The sequence below is a fragment of the Agelaius tricolor genome, unplaced genomic scaffold (assembly GCF_023055355.1).
Source record: "Agelaius tricolor isolate 1412-34295 unplaced genomic scaffold, bAgeTri1.0.p SCAF_5, whole genome shotgun sequence".
Lineage (NCBI taxonomy): Eukaryota > Metazoa > Chordata > Aves > Passeriformes > Icteridae > Agelaius > Agelaius tricolor.
In genome coordinates this window covers 35,332,923-35,353,444 of record NW_027269265.1, presented here as the reverse complement: position 1 = coordinate 35,353,444, position 20,522 = coordinate 35,332,923, and the positions used below count along the sequence as shown (strand labels likewise).

General features: G+C 39.0%; 1 protein-coding gene across 7 annotated transcripts in view; it reads right to left on the bottom strand.

The window, feature by feature from the left end:
• Positions 1 to 20,522, bottom strand: part of RGS6 (regulator of G protein signaling 6) — a 249,484-nt gene that overhangs the window by 218,429 nt on the left and 10,533 nt on the right. For all 7 annotated transcript variants that reach the window (XM_071427215.1, XM_071427218.1, XM_071427220.1 and 4 more), the window contains exon 2: positions 16,830 to 16,934. In XM_071427215.1, coding sequence (XP_071283316.1) covers positions 16,830 to 16,913 — 84 coding nt within the window. In that variant the 5' untranslated portion in view covers positions 16,914 to 16,934. The remainder of the gene's footprint in view (positions 1 to 16,829; positions 16,935 to 20,522) is intronic.

The window sequence follows — 20,522 nt, the reverse complement described above, 5'->3', positions numbered from 1 at the left end:
AAATTATGGAAAGAATTTTTACTACTGCTGGACTCATCTAGAAGTATTCAATAATCAAAATAATTTTATTTTATGAAGCAAATTAGAATGATGTAATTGAATGACACAGCAGCTGCCAACCCCTCCCTCAAGGTGAGACAGAATAGTCAAGATGTAGCAGAAGGTGCTGCAGACTTTATTTTCTCACTTCTGCACATTTTCAGATGTGCACCTAGAGAACCACGCTGGCTGAAGGGAGGACAGGAGGGCCTTTCACCTGCAGAACAGGCTGCCATAGTCAGAAAACCTCCTCAGACATCACATCCTGCTCCTCTGGTAGCACAGTCAAGTGCAGCACTGCCCTTCTAATCAAATTTTCTCTTCCTAGCATTCAACCCTAGCTTCCTAAATTGTAATTCCCAGCCCATGTTTTGTTAGATTATCTGGCTTTACTGAGAAGTGCTTGGCTCCTTCAACTCTGATTCCTCCTCAATCCTCTGCAGGCTGCTGGATTTCCTCTTGCTGAACAACCTAGCCCCCACAGCGTGCCTTCATGGGACATATGGCTCCTGATCATCCTGGTAGCCCGTGCTTTCAGGCATGAAGCTTTCCACTGAACCTGTTTTACCTTCCTTGTGGTGGCAGGACTCAAGTTTTAATATTCATATTGCCCTAACTTTAAAAAACACACAAGAATATCCCAGTTCCTACCATAGCCAAGATGGTCTCTCGGTAAAAGCAGACTTTGACTTTTTTCACTTGTTCTTTTCATTTCCAGCGGCCACTCAAGAATAAACATAGTTCAGCAAACATCAAAACACACATACACAAACATATGTCTCTTCATTAAAAGAAAAATATTTCAGGTAAAATCCAGTGACTCTTTTGATTTGTAGCAGCACAAGTTCCAATCAAAAGCTTGCTGAAGGCAAGGGAAGTATATCCAGTGACTCATAGTTTTTGGGTAGAGCCATAAACAATCCTAAAGACAGCTCAATCTGAATTAGCATTTTTGCAAGGCCAAGTCCAATTAGTAGATGGGAGAAGTCCAAAGTAGATGTGGTGTGCCTCAGAAGATGTGCTGGTAATACAGTGGGTAAGATCAAATCCATTGCTCAGTACAGCATTAAGTCATCTCTAAGACTTTAATGTCAGCTACTGACTGAATACTTACATTTTAATGGCAGCAAAGGTATCAGTCCCAGCATCTGGGAGAAATTCCAGTTTGAGTTACTACACTCTAATCCAGCTGAATCTTGCTACAGCATCTTCACACACAGAATACTTCTTCAGCTTTTAATATTAAGCAGCTTCTAGCTCTGAGCTCTGTACTTAAGCAAGAGTGGCTGAATTTCACTAGTCTATTAAATTATTATCTACAGTAAAGTCTCTAGAAACATTATGGTATTTATTTCATTGTAATTTGAACCCATGATTTAGAAAGAACCCCCATTCTATAGAGATACATCCAATTCAGCAAACTTAGCTTTGATTTTTTAAACATTATTACCACTAATATACTTTGCTCTGAAATTAGAGTGGGTGGAAGCATGATATTAGTTTTTTCTAGACTAAACTATATACTAGAAGACTGACCACTTTAATTAGTTCAGCACTCCCAAAATCATTACAATAAAAAAAAAAGGTGAGGAAACAAAGAATAAGCTGGAACACCACATGCCTAATTTCATCTGTAGCTTCAAACTGAAAATTTGATGTGAAAAATATTAGTTCAATCAGCCACAACAAGGTACCCAAATGTGTTTTTTGCACAAACAACCTAAATCATAAATAAAAACATAGTAACTTTAAATGCAGGTGACAGAACAGAGGTAGCACTAAGAGGAAGAAAAAGCACAAGTGGTATAGAAGGCAGAAGACAGTTTCTTTACCCCTATCAAAATATCAAACCTTCCACCCCATTCCCAATATTAAAAAGCCACTCTTTGTCTCCAGCATCACCATGACTTCAAATGCCTCAACTGCCCTTCAGCATATTCACTACTCAGAGACTGCCACACAAGATTTTGCATTTATTTCTTCAAAGCTTTGCTCTCAAAGGCTCTATTGACAGAGTCAGATTATCAGCACTACTGATGCTGTTAGTATTACTGTCTTGCATGCAGATAAACAGTACCAGCTTTTTTCTTCCCAAAGACTTGAAACATTTTCACTTCAGTAAAGGCACAGAGCAAACTTCTGTAAAAGCTGAAAGCCCTGTGAGCTTTAAAATGGGTCCCCAGCTTCCCCACACACCACCCAGGAACCAAACCAGGCACAGATGGACACTGAGATCAGCCACAAACATGCAGACTAAGTAGCCTCTTGGATCCTCCTATTCTTATGCCACAATTATTTATAAAGATCCTCTTGCACAGACAAGCTGGAGGAGGCAGAGACAAAATGTGTGTGTCCTAAGCTGACATTCCCTACACCATCTCAAAGCAGGAAAAGCCAGTGACCTCAGTTTCCCTGTACTTGTACATAAGGTTTCAAGACAGTAACTTTGAAGGTGCAGCTGGGAACACCAGCACAGGCTCTAATTGGGCTTCACACACATTTCCTTCAGCTGCCTGTCCTAGGAGAGCCCTTGCTGCAGCAATGGAGTAACCATTATGTTTAAGTAATAGATTTAATGCTAGCAAGTATTTCCTCTTTAAGAATGAGCAACTCTAGGGCGCAATTTAATCAGACCATCATCTATCCTGTGCATTCCCAAATGAAGCAAATCCAACAAATTATTCTTTTCTCTCTGTTATAAAGACAAGGGGGATAAGCCCACAATGAAAACGTTACAAAAAGCCATTAAAGTAAGAGATAACTGTGCCATCAAATTCTTTATACACTGGAGATAGACCTTGGACAACAGTACCACAAAAGCATTACCCATCTGAGATTTCCAAAGCCTCTAAGAACCCTTGATTTACCAATTTAAAAAGTTGGAGACACATTTTAGAATCCACAACATAACGCCCCAAAATTCAGATGCATAAATTGAGGCCACTGTATCCCAAATGATTAAACCAGAGTGATCTAATATTCATACTTTCCCTAGAGTATCTCTTTGGTTTTGAGTGCCGTCTTGAGACTCCTTGGCAGAGAGGAAGACTATGGAGCACAGCTGAGCAGCTCTCTCGCCTGAACTGCTCTCAAGACAGCACTTTGATAACAGGAAGAGACAGGACTCAGGAGAACATATAAATATCTTATAAGGTGCTGGAACACTCAGTAATTAATTTTTCAGCAAGGAGAAGCTTTTATTTCAGCAATGTGTAAAAAATAAATTTCTATTTCCATACCCACAGCCTGGCTACTCATGCTCTGACCCAAAGAGCAGAAACAGAAGAGTCACAATTTAGAAACATGTATAAAAGAGGCCAAGAGCCCCTGCTTTTACTTAACCTAATTTCCACAGCAATACATGAGAGCTGTATTCCCACTACAGAATTCTGTGGAAATTTATTTCTTTCTGTGTGAACCTAAGAGAAAAAGAGCACTTTGGCTTTAATTAGGACATCAAGAGGGGGGTGAAAATTCCTGAAAGCTTCACCTGCTTCAGCACAGACATGCTTTTATTGTTCTGGAGTCTGAGGTAGGTTAAACAAAGCGCAAAAGCATTAGTCACACCAAATGGAAATGTCCAACTCTGAAAAGGAACAATGCATTAAAAGTTAGAGCCAGAGTCATTGCATAATCTGATGGGGAAAAGCATATTCCTCCAGCTCTCCTGTCCTTCCTGAGCATTGATTTTGCCTGACACTCTACCTATACAATTTTAAGCATTCTCTTCTGGCTTCATTGCTCTTCCAACGTGCAAGACCACTTGCCCTGCTCCAAGCTATTTTCTGTGGTCTCAAGTAAACAATTAGTAATAGCCTAAATTAGCACCATGACCTGCTGTGTCTGGCAAGATCCAGAGAACAGCTTCGGACATGAGCCTAAGTGCTTTGCTACACATTTCCACTTCAAGCCAGGAAGCTACAGAGAAGAAAATCTGTTTGTTGTGATGAGTCCAGAAAAATTTCCAGGATCAAGAAGTCATTTAACTAGAATATGAATTCAAAACACATTCAGGTTCCCCAGTCTCTTGATCTTACTGGAAATAAGAAAGAAATTAAGTTCCTATACCTCTCTTTCATTTCACAAAAGAAAAGGTATTTGTTAAAAAGAAAAAAAAAAAGTCATATTAGGAGGGAAAAATGTCAAGAGAAGTCAGAAGTCAAGCTATATACCTCATGCCACAGGATTCAGTTGAAATACCTGCCCTCACTGAGAAGGCAAAATAATCTAAATAAATCAAAATCTAAATGTTGGGTGGGAGCATTACAATACTTAAGCTAGTCTTGGTCTCCATTTCTGGATTTCATAAAAAGACCACCAGAAACCAAATAAAAATCCTTACTGGTATCCTATTGACAAGTTTTCATAAACAGTTTATTTAATTTTTTTAGAATTCACATCCCCAAACAAATGTATCTTGCAGCATTTCGTTCACCTGCGAATTATAGACCCATTTTATAATAATTCAACTATTTGTTCAGCTACTTGCAAACTCACTGAGCTATCAATGAACAACAATTCTTACTAAACATTTCAGACGTTTCCTTCAAAGATCTCACTCTTAGGAATCCAGGAAGGTTATACTGATTTCCATTAGGTAAACATTTTGTCAGCAGTAATTCAAGTTTTTTACACTAAGCATTCCACAGACATAAAAAGACATTTCTTGGATCAGATTTCAGCACTCACAATGAATGTTTACAATCTAAGGCAGCAACGTTCCAAGGAAGAAACCAAAGCTAAAACCCCCAAACTTAGTAAATGCAAATACACATGGACAACGAGGTCACTGGATTGCCAAAGACAAAATATCATAAAACAGACACAACTTTCAGTGCTCCAGGTAAAAGCAGCCACATTGCCCGTCACCCTTTTGCTTGTAACAGTTACAAACTGGCAGTGGAACAATCCTTTTCCACCAATCCCAAATCACTGTGTTAGGCAGACCATAGTCATCCATTCTATTCAGTTGATGGAGGTGTTTTTCTCTGGGTTTGATTCTGTTGTTTTGGGGGGTTTTGTGTTGTTTTGGTTTGGTTTGTTTTTTTAACATCAGAGGCAGCTTAGTGAAGCTTTGTCTTCCTGGATGTCAACAACACAAACAACAAGGGGTTGTGCACTTCACACTCTCCTGCTTCAACCTAGGGTTGGGGTTTGACCTTTCAAAGAGCTCTCATTAAAACTGCCTGAAGTGAAACTTCAAGGTAACTTTAGATATGAGTATGATTTTTATCCAAACTGCTGAGCACAAGGGGGACAAACAGAACATCTAAGGAGCCTCTTCAGAAGGTGAGGTGTCTCAAGAGCCAGATTGATTCCTTTGTGCTGAGGAGGCTGTCTTCCCTTCTAAATCAGTGATTTTGCATAGAATCAAACTGTCAGGTCTTGTGAATACAGAAGCCAAAACCATCAGAGCCAAGACAGACAGACTGGTATTGTCTGGACATCTCAATTCTTACTACTTCAGAATCTCCAGGGTAATTTATTTTGCAAGGGGCATATGTCTGCTACAAAATCAAATAGAATTAATTGATTTCCAATAGACCCATCAAGTCATGGCAAATTATCATTGCTTTCTTAGTCTTTGGATCACATCTGGCTGTGAGGTGTAAAGGCAGAAGCTAAAACCATCACCTCCTCTCTCACTAAAATCTCTGTTTATTAACCAGTTTCCCATCCCAAGGATTTTACTTGCCCTATTCAAAATATTTGTGAAGTGGCACAGCTGCCACAGAGAAAATTGCTCAACTGCCATAATAAATATGAAAAAAATTAAGACACTATGGAGAAAATAATTAAAGTAATGAAGCCAGTGTTTCAATTCCTGCATGGTTTTGTAATTCATTTAGAAAGAAGCATCTGAGCCGCTTGTCCTTGAATGCCCCAGGAAGCTTTCTGCAACTTAACATATTTAAACAGTTTCTCTGGTCACTGACTCTATTTCTTAGCACTTCACCTGAATGCATCAGAATCAAGAGTGTGAAGCAGTGTCCACCATGGGGTATATGCCTCAGTATATGACCATCTCTCCCTTTCATCACTCTCCCTTAACCTGGCAAACTCAGTGCTATTGAGACAACAGTGGCACAAAGAGCACTCAGCCTTCAGTTAATTTTCACCAAGGTAAAATAGCTGCACTGTGAGAATGGCCAGATTGTCAAATGAAACAATTATGTGAGAAAAAAAGAAGGCAGGAAGCTGTAAAATGGAGTAGGAACATGTAGCTTCTGTGTGCCTTTGCCTGAACCTCAGAGGTGTCTCAAGGTCTCATTCTACAGCCAAATGTTTCTCAAATAAATCCAGTTTATTCAATTAAGGACAATTAACCTCATCTACAGCTACATTAATGCTTGCATGCAGCCCACAGTTGTACTCAAATACTTCTAAGACTGCTGAAAAACTGCTTTAAGAGTTGGGATTGTTTCGGCTGGAGAAGAGGGAGCCCAGAGGGAAACCTCATTGCTCTCTACAGCTGCCTGAAAGGAGGCTGTAGCCATGTGGGACTCAGTCTCTTTTGACAAGTCTCAAGTGACAAGACAAGAGGAAGTGGCCTCAAGTTGTGCCAGAGGAAGTTCAGATTCGATATTCAAAAATATTTTTCACTGAAAGAGTGGTTAGGCATTGGAATAAATTGCCCAGGGAGGTGGTACAGTCACTGTCTCTGAAAGTGTTCAGAAGGGGGCTGGATAGGGTACTTGAGGATGCTGTTGAGGGGTGATTATGGTGGTGTTGACAGCTGGACTAGATGATCTTGAAGGTCTCTTCCAACTTTTATGATTCTGTAAATACCTCTTGCAAATACTAAGTCACCAAATACTGCTTTTTTAAAAGCAATATTGAGTCTTAACTCTTTCTCCAAAAGGGTTCACCCTTCTATTTGATTTATCCTTTCTGCCTACTTTTGGTGCATTATGCTTCAATCCTCTATCTTTCCCTTCAAATGCTATCAATCACAAGTGTGTGTAACACAGAAAAACAACAGTTTAGCAAAGGCAAAACCAGAGCACAGGCCATCCCACAAAAATTTAGTCTGTCCCAATTTTATGCAGGTTTGGGTCAAAGGTATGCTATGCTCCCTGAAACCCTAAGACATCTCTTGAGTGGGAAGAGAGCACCATTGATGCTAAATACACTATGAGTGACCTGAACATCATTTTCATGGTTGAAAGTGCAGGTTTCATTCTTGCAAGCAGAAAGGAAAACTTCTTATAACTCAACATGTTTGAAGTGCTTTGCAGTAAAAAATACCTTAAAAACATCATTACCAAAGTAGATCATCTTTCCTGCTAAGAGCACCAAGATAAAAAGCAATTTGGCTCCCTGATTCCCAACAGATGCTTTCATGTTATAAAAAAATGTGGATTTAATCACTGTTTTCCACACATAACTTTCCAGATACAAGGCAATGGTTGGACTATCTTCGACATACAAGCAGACAACAGTAGTGCCATTATTGTAGCTCTGTTTTTCTACACATAGCAAAAATATAATAAACAGAGCTCCAGTTAATTTTACTATTCAGAGCCCAGGAGGGACAGTGAAAATGACAAGAACCCAGTGCATCCAAGGTTTTGTGACATTTTGCCCAAGTTAACTAATGAGCTAATTCATACGTAGCTACAAGCAATGTTTAACAAAATTGGGTGGATTCACTGATGGAGAAAGGCATCTAATTACAGCACCAGTGAATGAAATATTCCCTTTATTTGGAGCATCACACCAAAACAGCTCCTGCTGTCAGTCATGCCAAGAAACAGAGGAGAATTGTGCCTGCAGATAGAGGCTGTTAAACACTCTCCACAGCCCTCCAGTTCTGGTCTCCTCACTAAAACTTCCAACTAACGCAAGACATAAGGAAAGAATGTGAAATGGTAAGAGAACCAACAGAAAATTCTTAATGTGCAATACCCACCACACCTATTTTTCATCAAAAGCTGACATGACAGAGAACAGAAGTGACACCTCCAGCACTAAACTCTGAGAAGACTCTAGTACACAAAATCATTTCCATCTAGACCTTAAAAACATAACAACAAACATTTACTTGACTTCTATCTCACAGAACCACATTTTCACAAAACTGAAATGTGAATGAAATTGGAGTTGATGTGCTTTCTCTCTCAAATAAGAAATAGATCTGATTAGCTCATTAATGTGTTCCTTGATTAAGTTCTCTTCCTACTTATTCCACTTATTTTACTCCCAATTAAACCACTATAAAGCTTGTCATTTCTCCTTGCATATGCCACAAGTATGTTTCACTTTACCTTCAGAAGCCCCTAATTATTGGTCCAAAGTATAATTTCCAAACACTTTAATGCAATGTAAAATTAATGTGCTCCATTAATACTTAAGGAAAGTAGAGTACAGAGAGGTGACATGACATTTAAATTAACACTTTTGCCCTCCCTCACCACCCCAAAAGACATGTAGCCTTTGAACTAAAATATCAAATATACTCAAGCTTTAGAATGCAAATTCTTTGTTAAGCAGATCTGTGCACTTCAGTGTCTGATTAACTGGTTACTTTCCACTTTCTTCATTTCAGTTAACTTTGGAGAGACAAGGAAAAACAAGATACAATACAAGAGCAGCAGTGATAAAGCAAACAGAATAAAAGTAATTGCTGCCCCTTGAACGTGGCATAACAGCTTCTCATGAAAAAAGAGAAACATGCTTCAAAATGTCTTCGGATGCAAATCAAGAGTTTTTTAATGGAATCTCATTTGCATATTTTCATGGTCCCGCACATGTAATTCTATTTATTGAACTGAGTTCTCCCACTCAAACTTATTGCAGCGCCTTTTGAAATAAGTTCATAATCCCCTGAAGTAATATTTTATTAATCAAGATAGAATAAGGGTTTACTTGAAGTTCTATTAAAAAAAAAAAAAAACAAACACAGATACATGCACATTTCATCTAATTCCATCCAAGCTATTTTGTCTTAATATTAAGGTTCAAGATTGCATCTGAAATGGCCAGAAGCTGCCTCCTGGAATAAGTCAGGCTAGCAGCTCCATTCTCCTTCACCACTTCATTTTGGTTTGCTTCTAGTAAATTAAACAAGCCCATGGCTAAAATAAAGTTTTAGGCAGAAAGAAAATGCTCATATTTAGCATTCTTCCCAAAACAACATGCAAAAGTAAATCATCAAATAGTGCAAATACTTCAAGACATCACTTAAAATGCTGACAACAAATACAAAGCAAATGGCATGAGAAAAATGCTAGGGGAATAAAAGAAAACCATTTCAAAAAATGAAAGGCACTAAGTGGTACAGCTAGAATAGCATAATCTTACCCTCTAGCTGAACCTTCCCTTTTTATCTCTGTATTCTATATTTGCACTAGTTGCTTTGCTAAAAATATACTTTGAAGTTGTCATAGCTATTGGTCCTGGCTTGTCTTTTTTCTGCCTCTGAAAACAGTCAAAGTAATAGATCACTGTAATTAGACTTTTATGGGTGCAAGAGACAGTTTGTTTCAGTCACAAACAGGAACAGAGAAATTATGAGACAGAGAGGGAAGAAAATTAAAGAAGTTTAAATATGGAAACTACTAGAGAAATATGAAGAGGGGAAAAAAGTTATATGTTTATCCCCAAAACTGCTAACTCCAAATAGGTTTACAATACACAACAGCTCAGGACAGCTTTACACTTGGGCTAAGGCCATGTGTGAATACATGCAGGCACTATTTGAACAGAAAAACTTAAGGCACATTAGATATATCAAAAAGGGCATCATACATACATCTAGATATAACATTTTAACATACCTCCTATATTGTGCATATTAGGCTATACCATATAGTCAGAGTAAAATAAGGGTTATTTGCTCTTTCTTATGACTTTTAAGCATGTAAATATGTGTCTGTACATATATGCATGCATTTATATACCAAAAAAAGACAAACACAAAAATAGTTATTTGAGGCTTTACCTACATACCACATTACACATATTTCTCTACCTGTAACTTTGCACACTGCCTACTAATCTGAATCTCTAATCTCAAGTAAATCTTAGCTATAACTGCAAGACAAATAATGGAAAGAAACAACAAACCACAAAGCATCCAAGAGTCCTTCCAGGTGAATGACCTCCACCTGACTCTAAGAACATGTTTCTGCCACTGGTATGACAGCCTTATTTGCATCTACGCCACAATGCAAGTCAGCTTCTGCAGCCCTCCAGGAACTAGCTGCTTGCAATTTTACACTAATGCCTTTGATCATTAATCTTTCATATTGTCTAACTGCTGTGGAAATCAAACCCACAGACCCCAGCTTTACCACAAGGCTTCCCTGATAGCTACAGTCAAGGTCAGTAGCATTAGCTTTGTTCAAGGACACTGACAAGTGTCAAACTTCAGCAGTACAATTTGCTATTGCACGAATAAAGGGTGTTTGAAGGTATTTAATATATAAATACACACACATATTTAGGAGGTATTTTAGGTATTATTGCCTACTCAAGGTAATCTGAAGAAGGTATACATAAAGCTAGAGAGACTTCTTGGTTCACTGTGTCTCCTTCTCCACTTTTGCAAAATACCATGTCACACAAACCTCTTCAAAAACATGCCTACAGCTATGTAAAGCCATATGGTTTTCTGGGCCTCACTACTCTCTGCAGTGACTTCTCCTTCACTTTTCTAAGAAAATCAGGAACCACCCTCTAAATCCAAAATTGCTGATATCCATCACAAATTTACCGAAATTTGTGTGCACACCAGTACTAGCTTTTGCTCAGCTAATACACCACTTGTTTCTAGCCCATTCTGTGCAACAAGGACATGTTTTCTGAAGACAGGAGATGACAAAAGAGAAGACTATACCATGACCTAGAACAGGCCGTTATCCCTGGCCTTTTACATAATAATGCTGACACTTATCCCTGCCCTGGAAATACGTCTCCAAGGCACTCTGGGATTTGTGATTTTCATTGCCGTTGCTCATAACTGGACTATGACTTACCACTATACTTTGGACTCTCTGCTGCTCCTGCCTGACAGGTTTGTTGAACATGGCCATTCCCACTTCTGTTCCCCACTGTACAGCCTCTCACTCTGTAAAATTAGATTTACTACCCCTACTGTGAGTACTATCCCCAGGATTTTACTGTATGAGGCACTGAAAGGAAAATTATTGAATGCTGCCCCTGTTATTATAGGAAATGCCAAGAGGGAATCCCCTAAACAAAAATCAGCCAGCTCTGTCATAATTACAGCCACAATTTAACCAGTAGCCCACCTTGCACACAGGCATTTCCCCCTCTCTATGCAGCACCCTATGCAGCCAAAGTTGTTGACACAATAAAACAACCAAACAGACAAACTAGCAAGGTTTCAAGAAATGGCCAGCTTCTGTTTACAAGCAAGGCACGTGAGTATTTACAGTGATGAATTACCTGAAACCCTCTTGTCAATGTGCAATACAGAAGTGCAGAGTTAAAGGTCCTCCACTCCCTAACCTGTGTCAACATATTTTGGTAACGAGATGGGGTTTAAATTTATTTTCCAGCAGTAACAATGCTAGTTTGGAGATGATTTATCCAAAACTGTGCATCTTTCAATTTCTGAAGCCCCACTACATAGTCTCAAATTCAGTCCTAGTTTAATCTTGGCTTACTGCTTTTAGTCTGGAAACAGAGTTTAAAAAAAAAAAAAAAAGAAAAAGAAATCAGGATATGTTAAGAGTAAGATGACTTAAAATGTCATAAAGTAATCTCTAATGACAGTACAGAAAAATCCTTGGGTAAAATTTGAAGTCTGGAGGTCTGCATTGTTATCAACTCATGCATTATCATCATCAATTTACAGTTTTATGTTAAACAATCAGCTACAAAACAGAAGCAACTGTGTAAAAAACTCAGATTTCATGTATAAAAATAAGGTTCAGAAGGCCTTTACATGCAGCAGAATTCTAAAATATAACTCAAGAGACTCAAATAAAAAGAAAGCCAATACTATTCAACATTTAAAATACATTTTAAGTTCTGCTGCCTCTCATAAAAACAGCATGAAACCTCAAAGGGGCTAGGAAGCCACAAAAAAAGATGCAGACTGCTTTTTTTTAATACAAAACTAAGCTGTATGCATGAAACCCATCTCACTTTAAAACACTTCAGTTTTTTCTTTCTTTACAAAAAGTCATAATTTTGACTATACCCTTATGAGGCTCACCTGCTTTTGATGCTTGGACAGTGCCCTATTGAGATGATTTTTCACAGCACAACTTAAGAGCAATCAAATTGCAGTCTCAGTTTTCTGACTAGCTCAAAATAACAGTACTATATTTTTTAATGTGAAGAGTTAATTCAACAACAGTCTCTTCCCCCATCCTTCTGCTTCATGGTCCCTATATTTTTTGGATGCATACACCTGCCTTCACAACTGCTTGTTCTCTCATTTCCTGCCCAATCGGCCAGGTCTAACAGCAACACTCCTGCTGCTTGACATGACGTGACTGGAACACTGGAATTTGCCTGGAGAAAATCTGCAAATGTAAGGCTGCTTTCTTTTTGGTTGGTTGTTTTTTGGTTTGGTTTTTTTTTTTTTTTAATTATTTCAATTCAGATCTTAAATCAGCATTTAAAAAGACATGAAGGCTGGCAAGTACTGAAGGTAGCAAACAACTCAGATTTTTCTGAAAGCATCTTGTGGCAGCTGCAAGTTTGTGTTACATTACTTACAGCAGTAATTGCCTTTGGAAATTATATTTTCCTGCTTGTTCAAAAGATTTACCATAAAAATTCAAAATTTAACTCAGTAAGTGCTGACATTAGCAAGGAGATATAGAGGATATGTTTGGCAAAAAATAAGCAGAAATGGAAATCTACCAGCAGATAATGCAGATCATTTCTTTGACAGTACACTTTGATATCCCTCAGAACATACATGCTCCAATGGTTCTAAAACTCTCTTATCAGCACAGTTTGCAAACTCTTCCCTGTCATAGGAGATCTCTCTCAGAAACAAGAACACCTTGCTATCCAATTTAGATTTTAATTTCTGTGGTTTCATCCTTCTTGTTATATTCCCCAGGTACTCCTCCTTACTGGCATTTTCAGTTCTTATTTAGTCAAGCTCTAAATATTGTGATTTTTTTTTACAGTGACATGACAATTTTCCACCATCATTTATGTAAGAAAATTTGATTTGCCAAATTATTTTGATAATAGGTCACTTAATAGGTATGGTGTCAGAAGCTGTCCATGAACAATTTGTCTTTCAATACTGTCAGCAGAAGAGGAATTTTCAGATGTGGATTATTGTAACAATGAGCCAAAGGGCCCCTGAGTCACCAGCATTTGCAAGAAAGACTAATCAAAGGTGGCTGGATTTCAAGGGAATGTGACCAGCGTTTAAAATCAATTTATATTTTTTGTTACTATTTTCTAGTAGAGGTTCTTCTCCTCTCCTGGCTTTTATTGCATTTTTTTCCTTCCATGCTGCAGTACCCACACAATGCTTGCAGACTGAAGTGAGGATGGGGATGTCACTTCCCTGCTCCCACGAAAAGTAGGGTAGTGCATTTCAAACAGTCTTTTTAAGAACTGTGCATCACTCTTCCAGTAGTAATCCCATCAAAAAAATGCATCAGCATATTCTCCAGATGTGTTCAGATTCAATGTACTCATAGAGTACTGAAATGGCAATGCAGTATCTGCAGCACCCTTGCACCTCCATTGGGTATCCCTTTGCCACACAGATAAATGACAGCCCACCCTTCCTGCAGCACCACCTGCAGCCCTGCGAGAGCCCAGGGCGCAGCACTGAGATGCACAGAGAGACAAGAGGACACACAATTCCACAAGAGTGGAATGCAGCTTGCTTAATTATAAATGTCTATCCTATGACATAAGTACCTGACAGCTGGGTACCCATGATTGCCACAGGAGACCTGGTCAATAGAGCTCATGTAGTTTGGGCTACAGCTCATCTTAACAAAGGTAGGGTGAGGCAAATCATACCCTAAACAGTGGTGACTGTAACAAATGCATCTGCACTACTTAATTCACACACAGGTGTCATCCAAAACAGTGGAGCAACACTGAGTATCTTGGATTAAAAAATAACATACCTCACAAATTGATAAATATCAACCCCTGAAAGGTTAACACTGAAGGTAGAAGAAAATAAGACTTATCTCATTGAGACTATCTGATGTAGCAATCAAAGCTGTTAGAATTCATTTGCTTGCAGAAGCCCACAGAGAATATCATAAAGTAATTGGAGTCAAAATAAATTAGTTTATTTTGTTCTGCACGGCCAAAACCCATCCCACTAAGTTTTACCTACCTAAAGAAAGAGCACAGCCTGTTCCAGGCTTTCTCCATAAACAAAACAGAGAGGTTGCTCCAAAGGGACACTCAATACTACCTAAGATCTGGTTTTTCCTCTAAAAAAACCTTTCATTAGCTACTAAATGAAAACCAGGCTAGAACGAAGCTGTTGGCACATGAATTCCAACAGACCCCAGAGACTCCCAGTACACCAAGTATAAAGAAAGTATTAACAATCTGAGGTTCTACTTGCAGGGCTTTCCTCCCCCAAAACCCTCAAACATGACAGTTACGATAAGCAACAAAACAGTTCACACTCAGAGCAGGACTCACTGTGGTTCCACTGTTAAAGACCACCCTTATTTATTCTTCCTAAGGGGGGTCAGCAATTGCACCTTGGGGTCCTTGCTGAGAGCAGCAAACATTTCCTTCTACTGTGACACAGTTCCAACCCTGAACTGTAGGGTATTCTGGCAGATTGTGTTCAATATTTCAGGGAGTCCAGTGCAGTGTTTTTCTCATTCATAACTGGCAATCAAGCCATTTGAAAGCAAATGAGAGATGAAGAGCTAAACATTCATTTGGAGAGAGGAGAGATAATCAAAAGAATAATAGTCTTGTCTCAGATTTTGCATATGATTTTTCAACACTAAGGAACATAAAATTGATGTGTAATTCATCTAATTAATATCAAACTAATATCAAAATATCAAATAATACCAACTACTAATATTAAAACTAATATCTAAAATAATGTAAATTACATTTAGAAAGTCAATCACCAATGAAAATTTACTCAGAAAAATAGGTAATATCCACGTTTTTTATTCACAAAGGAACAGAAATACTCAGCAAAAAAACCTGACAGACGTGTTAGCTTAAAATTGACAATACAGGATACACCATTACTGCACAATGCATGGGGCATGCTATTCTAAAAGACAACTATGTATTTTGACAGGTGACTGTATTATGAAAGGCTGGTAATACTGACATCAGAGGACAGCCAGTAAGGAGAGATGAATCAAGTAGCATGAGTATATTCCTATTGATACCACAGAACTCACAACCTCTATTCTACGTGACAATAAGGAAATATCGAAAGGCAAAGAAATGGAGAAATCCTAAAGTAGAAATGCCGTGAGACGAACAGAACTTGAGGCACACAAATAATGTTTTCAGGAACAGGTAAGTGGATTCTCTGCAGAGTCACAGATTTAATGCCCTAATTCTAGATCATGCAACCAGACATTTCCTTCACACCTTGTATCTACTTCAGACTATGGGGTGTTGGACTTCTCAGCAAACAGGTTGGAAAAAAAATAATCTGACTAACCAACTAGTGCTACTTCCAAATTAGCAGCCAAAGTGTGTTCATAACACATTCAAAACAAACAAGCCTACACATTACCCAGAAATTTTTCCCATGTTAACAATTCCAGATTCCAAACCAAATACACAACAACTAAACCAAAATTATGGATATCAAAAAGTAACACTTTAAACAACTCATGCTCCATATGAAACCTAAATTATTTTCTCAGCATATGAAAGTCATCAAGATTGCAGTCAAGCAAGCAGAAAACATAACTATGTGCCTCCAACACATTTCAGTAATTTTACCCAGGATCATACCACACTAGGAAACCAGATCTGAGCAGTGTAGCTCCTAAGTTAACAGAATGGTTGCTTATTTAAGCTATGCAAGAAATTTCTGTCAGAATCATACAGCACTTCTGCACACTACATAAGAAATATTTTGCAGGCTAAATAAAATGTATTTACATTATTTCATTAAACTAAAAAAATACTAAATTTCAAAGATGAAGGATACACCTACCCCAAAATAAAACAATGCCTTTGCAAATGGGTCAATAGATAGCTTTGCTTCATCTTTTATGCTACCTCCAAAGTACTTCAGAATAAGACCTTTTATCATGGTGAAAAAATGCCCTTAAACACCATACATTGCTGTTGTTTTCACCTTTGTCTAATTCATTTTTCCCTAGCACTTGAGAAAACACTCTCTTTTTTAATTTAAGCAAGGCATGGGAAGTAAGAAAAATGACGTATAAAGAATCAAACGGCTAATTATTCAACAAGAAACACAATATGAATATAGGGGGAAAAAGTACCAAAAGACTGCTGTATGGAGGCTGCTTTATGCTTAGTATGACAAAACTTGGAAGATATGTACACTTCTTTTAGCTACCTGCAGTAAACTTGAACCATTACCTAAAGTCATATGACAAAAAGTTACAAATTTCAAGTTATTAGCTTGTCATCAAATATTTCACAGTAACAAATTCAAGTGCTTCCACTGAACAGAATTCAACTTCCAAGCTCTCAAATGCTAAAGTTTGAAACATTTACTTTCCTGAAAGTCTTTCAGCTATGCATCCAAGCAGTCAAATATACCTCTGACTTCAAAAGGGGCATGGGATTCTTTTATAAGCCAATGACATAGAGAAGGGATTTTTGCCACAAGTCCAAATCCTTACCTTTCTGTAGACTATCATGTTTGGAGAACTCTCCTCTGGGTCAGCAGTTTCTGCACTACTCGGATCAGTGGGTGCTTGGGCCATGTTTGCCTCTCGTCGCTCAGCCTGCAAGGACAGGAGCAAAACTCAGCATCACTCCAGGCTGTAATGGAGCGTGGTAAGGACATGCAACTGCCTCCCAGGCACACATACAAGGATGGTACAGAGGGAATCACACTCCTGTCTTCACCCCATGCAGGATTTTATCACACTGTGTCAGAACTGACTGGTTTATGGGATAACGCCCCAAGAACAAGAACCACCAAGTCACACACAGCTGTGGTTTGGGTCATCACATGCACACACTTCTCCCACAGTTCTCAAGTTTTATCATAAGCCCTTATTCAATAGAAGAATATCTAATTAATACTTCACATGCTTCCCTTCCTCACTATAGAGCACAAACAGCCTGTACTGTTCTAGAAGCTTTGAGGTACCTACAAAGAAAAAGCCAAGGCACCTTGCTGTGAGGCAGAGTGAAACCCCACTGTGACAGACAGGCAGGTGCAGCAGCCTGTTACGCACACTGACTGCAGGTTCTCACCTGCAGACACTCCAAGCCCCTTCCAGCTCTCCACAGCCCCGAAGCAGCAGCCAAGAACCAGGGAGGCACAACTGCTTGCTCAGAGTAAACAGCTTCCCTCACCTCTTCTCATGACACAGCCAGCAAGAGGCAACAGGATACAGGCAGACAATCACACATAATACTCCTATCTTCTAGAAGCATGGAACTGGAACTGCTGCCTCATCTCCTCCAGGTCATGCCACCCTTGAGGCCAAAGCATTATTAAAAAAAAAAAAAAAAAAAGAAAAAAGGGTCCTAGTGCAGAGTCAAATGCTATATTTTAAGTTTTTCTTCCATCAGCACATTTGACAAGTAACATTTAAATTAGAGGCTGCTGTGGAGCCGTGTGGTGACCTTTCCTAACCTAAGAAGTAACATTGCCTTGTACAGACATTGGCATTAAAACTATCTGACAAGTTCAATCTCTTTAACATTGAAAGTACTGAAATATCCCATCTCAACATATTTCATTAAAAACAGAGAATGAAAAAAAAAAAATCTATGTTCACAAGAGCACAACTGATGCATTAGTTTCTAAAACACAGCTCATCATTAAACTGTCTCCCTTATTTAAGAAAAAAGATTCTTTCCTACTCCTTCCTTTACCCCCTTCCACATTGCCACAGGCAACAAAACAACATGCCCCAGCATATAATATACATACATAGCACACAATTATATGTATAATACATCCCTGAGCCATTCTAGCTGTCAGTTATCAGCTCTCAAGGACAAGTCAAGAGCCCTAGAATCAGACAGGCTCAGACCACATTCCAGCTCTGTCCTTCCTCAGCAGAGAAAAGGCTACTGCAGTAACATGGCATCCATCACTAGAGCCAGAAGCAGCTGACATATCCCCTCCCTTTAAGAAAACATACAGGAAACAAAGGTTAAATAATCTACATCAATCCAGAGACATTAATTTTTTTCTTTTATAAAGTATGCATTCACACACACAAGTGGACACAAATGCAGATGTACTTGCATATATCAATTTGGAAATTCAGTAATACGGTTCAAAGTTGAGTTAAACAATATATATAGATCACCCTTTAAATGCATGTTCAGACCAATTTAGACACTGTTTTAAATTTAAATAATATAAATTTATTTTAACCCCTACTAAACCTCATGTCTTCCTAGAAGCCCAAACACTACACCATTGTGCCAGGTTGTGAGCTAAAGAGGAAATGAAATAAATTCTCTAAGCTAAATTATTAGATGCAGAAACAATTAAACAGCACAAAGGATGAAGGGTAAAGCATTTTCAAATTATAGCACTTCAAAATATTTACACAAATGTGCATTTTACAATACTTCTTGGTCATGATTTCAAGGCACTGAAGAATTAGGCTCTAGGTTATCATCAATTGAATGGAGCAGGAACTGGGTTGAAATTTTATGTAACTTTCTGAAGGCAATTACAAAGCATAGTTGAAAGCATATGTCAAGTCACACAAGTTTCAGCTTCACCTGCAGTATATAAAGACCATATTCACCGCTTATATTATGTGAGATTTTATATGCATGCTTTAAAAGAAAACAATTGCAACTAACTTTCAATTCAGAAATGCTCTTAAGAGAAATGACAATTTCTAACTGGAAAACCCTCTTCAGCATTACTTAGCCGTGCTTCATTCATTGCATTATTCACTTTGAACGTCCACATTTACAAATTCTGTTGTTCTTGTTATACTGTCAGCTCACTTGATCTTTTTTGGTATTTCCAGATTTTCCCCATAGCACTTCTTGAAGCTTTTCATCTGCTCCAGTACAAGACTATAACATCATGTACAAGATGCAGTAGTAGCTGGCATGCTGTTCACAGGGACATTGAGGGAGCCACTAACTTTGAAGATCTACACAAGCCTAACACATAGATCTACATAACATCTACATAAGGTAATCGATACAAGCAAACCAATCTGTTGTTAGAAGTCATAAATTTGCAAAAATTACTCCCATGAGTGCCCAGCATCTGCTGCTAGATTTCAGCCAGGAACAGCAGGAGCAGAGGCACCTTTGTAAGAGTGACAGCAAGATGGACATCTCAGAAAACAAGGCTGGAGACAAGGCAGGACTGAGGTGCAGTGTGAAGCAGAGACAAGTGTGGGCATCCCCTCCACACAGCCCAGGCACTGCTGCTGCTGTGATGAGCCTTAGCAGGCCAAGCTAGGGCCCCTGAGGAACTGCGAGGAATCTGAGCATTCTCCAAGTTTTTTCTCTTTCCTATATACCCTTTTTAAAAGCACAGAAGTCTTTCTCACTGGTATTCTACAAGCGAAAGAAAAACTACTGATAAAATAAGACAGTGATATGACACAGGCATGTTCTTGGCTCTTCAAAGTGAAAGCACAGCAATGCTGGGTCCCATGGATTCCACTACACCTGTGCTTTTTAACATATGGGAGCTTAGCACCCAGTGATGCAGGACTGCTTCACAGAACCACTGAAGGGCTGGTGTGAAAGAGACCACTGGAGGTCATCTGGTCCAACCTCCCTTCTCACACAGAGTTCCCTACTGCATGTTACTCAGGACTGAGTACAGACAGCTTTTGAGAATCTCCAAAATTGAGAGAGACTCTGCAACCTCTGCAGGCAACTGTTCCAATGTGCATGGTAAAGAAGTTCTTCCTCATGTCCAGGTGGAGCTTCCAATGCATCAGTTTCTGCCCATTGCCTCTTGTCCTATTGCCTTGGCACCCCAGAGAATAGCCTGGCTCCACCTCCTTGGTACTCTCCCTTCAGATACTTAAATACACTGATAAGGTCCTCTCTCAGATGTCTCTTCTTGAGGCTGAACAGGCCCAGCTCCCTCAGTCTTTCCTCACAAAAGAAATGCCCCAGTACCCTCCATCTTCATAGCCCTTTGCTAGACTTGCTCCAGGAGCTCCATGTCTCTCTTGTACTGAGGAGTCCATACTGAACACAGCACTCCAGATTTGGTCTCACCAGGGCTGAGCAGAGGGGCAGGATCACCTCCTGGACTTGCTGGCAGTGCTCTTCCTAATGCAGCTCAGGATCCCATTGTCCTTCTTGGTCACAAGAGCACTTCTGGCTCTTGGGCAGCTTGTCCACCAGGATCCCCA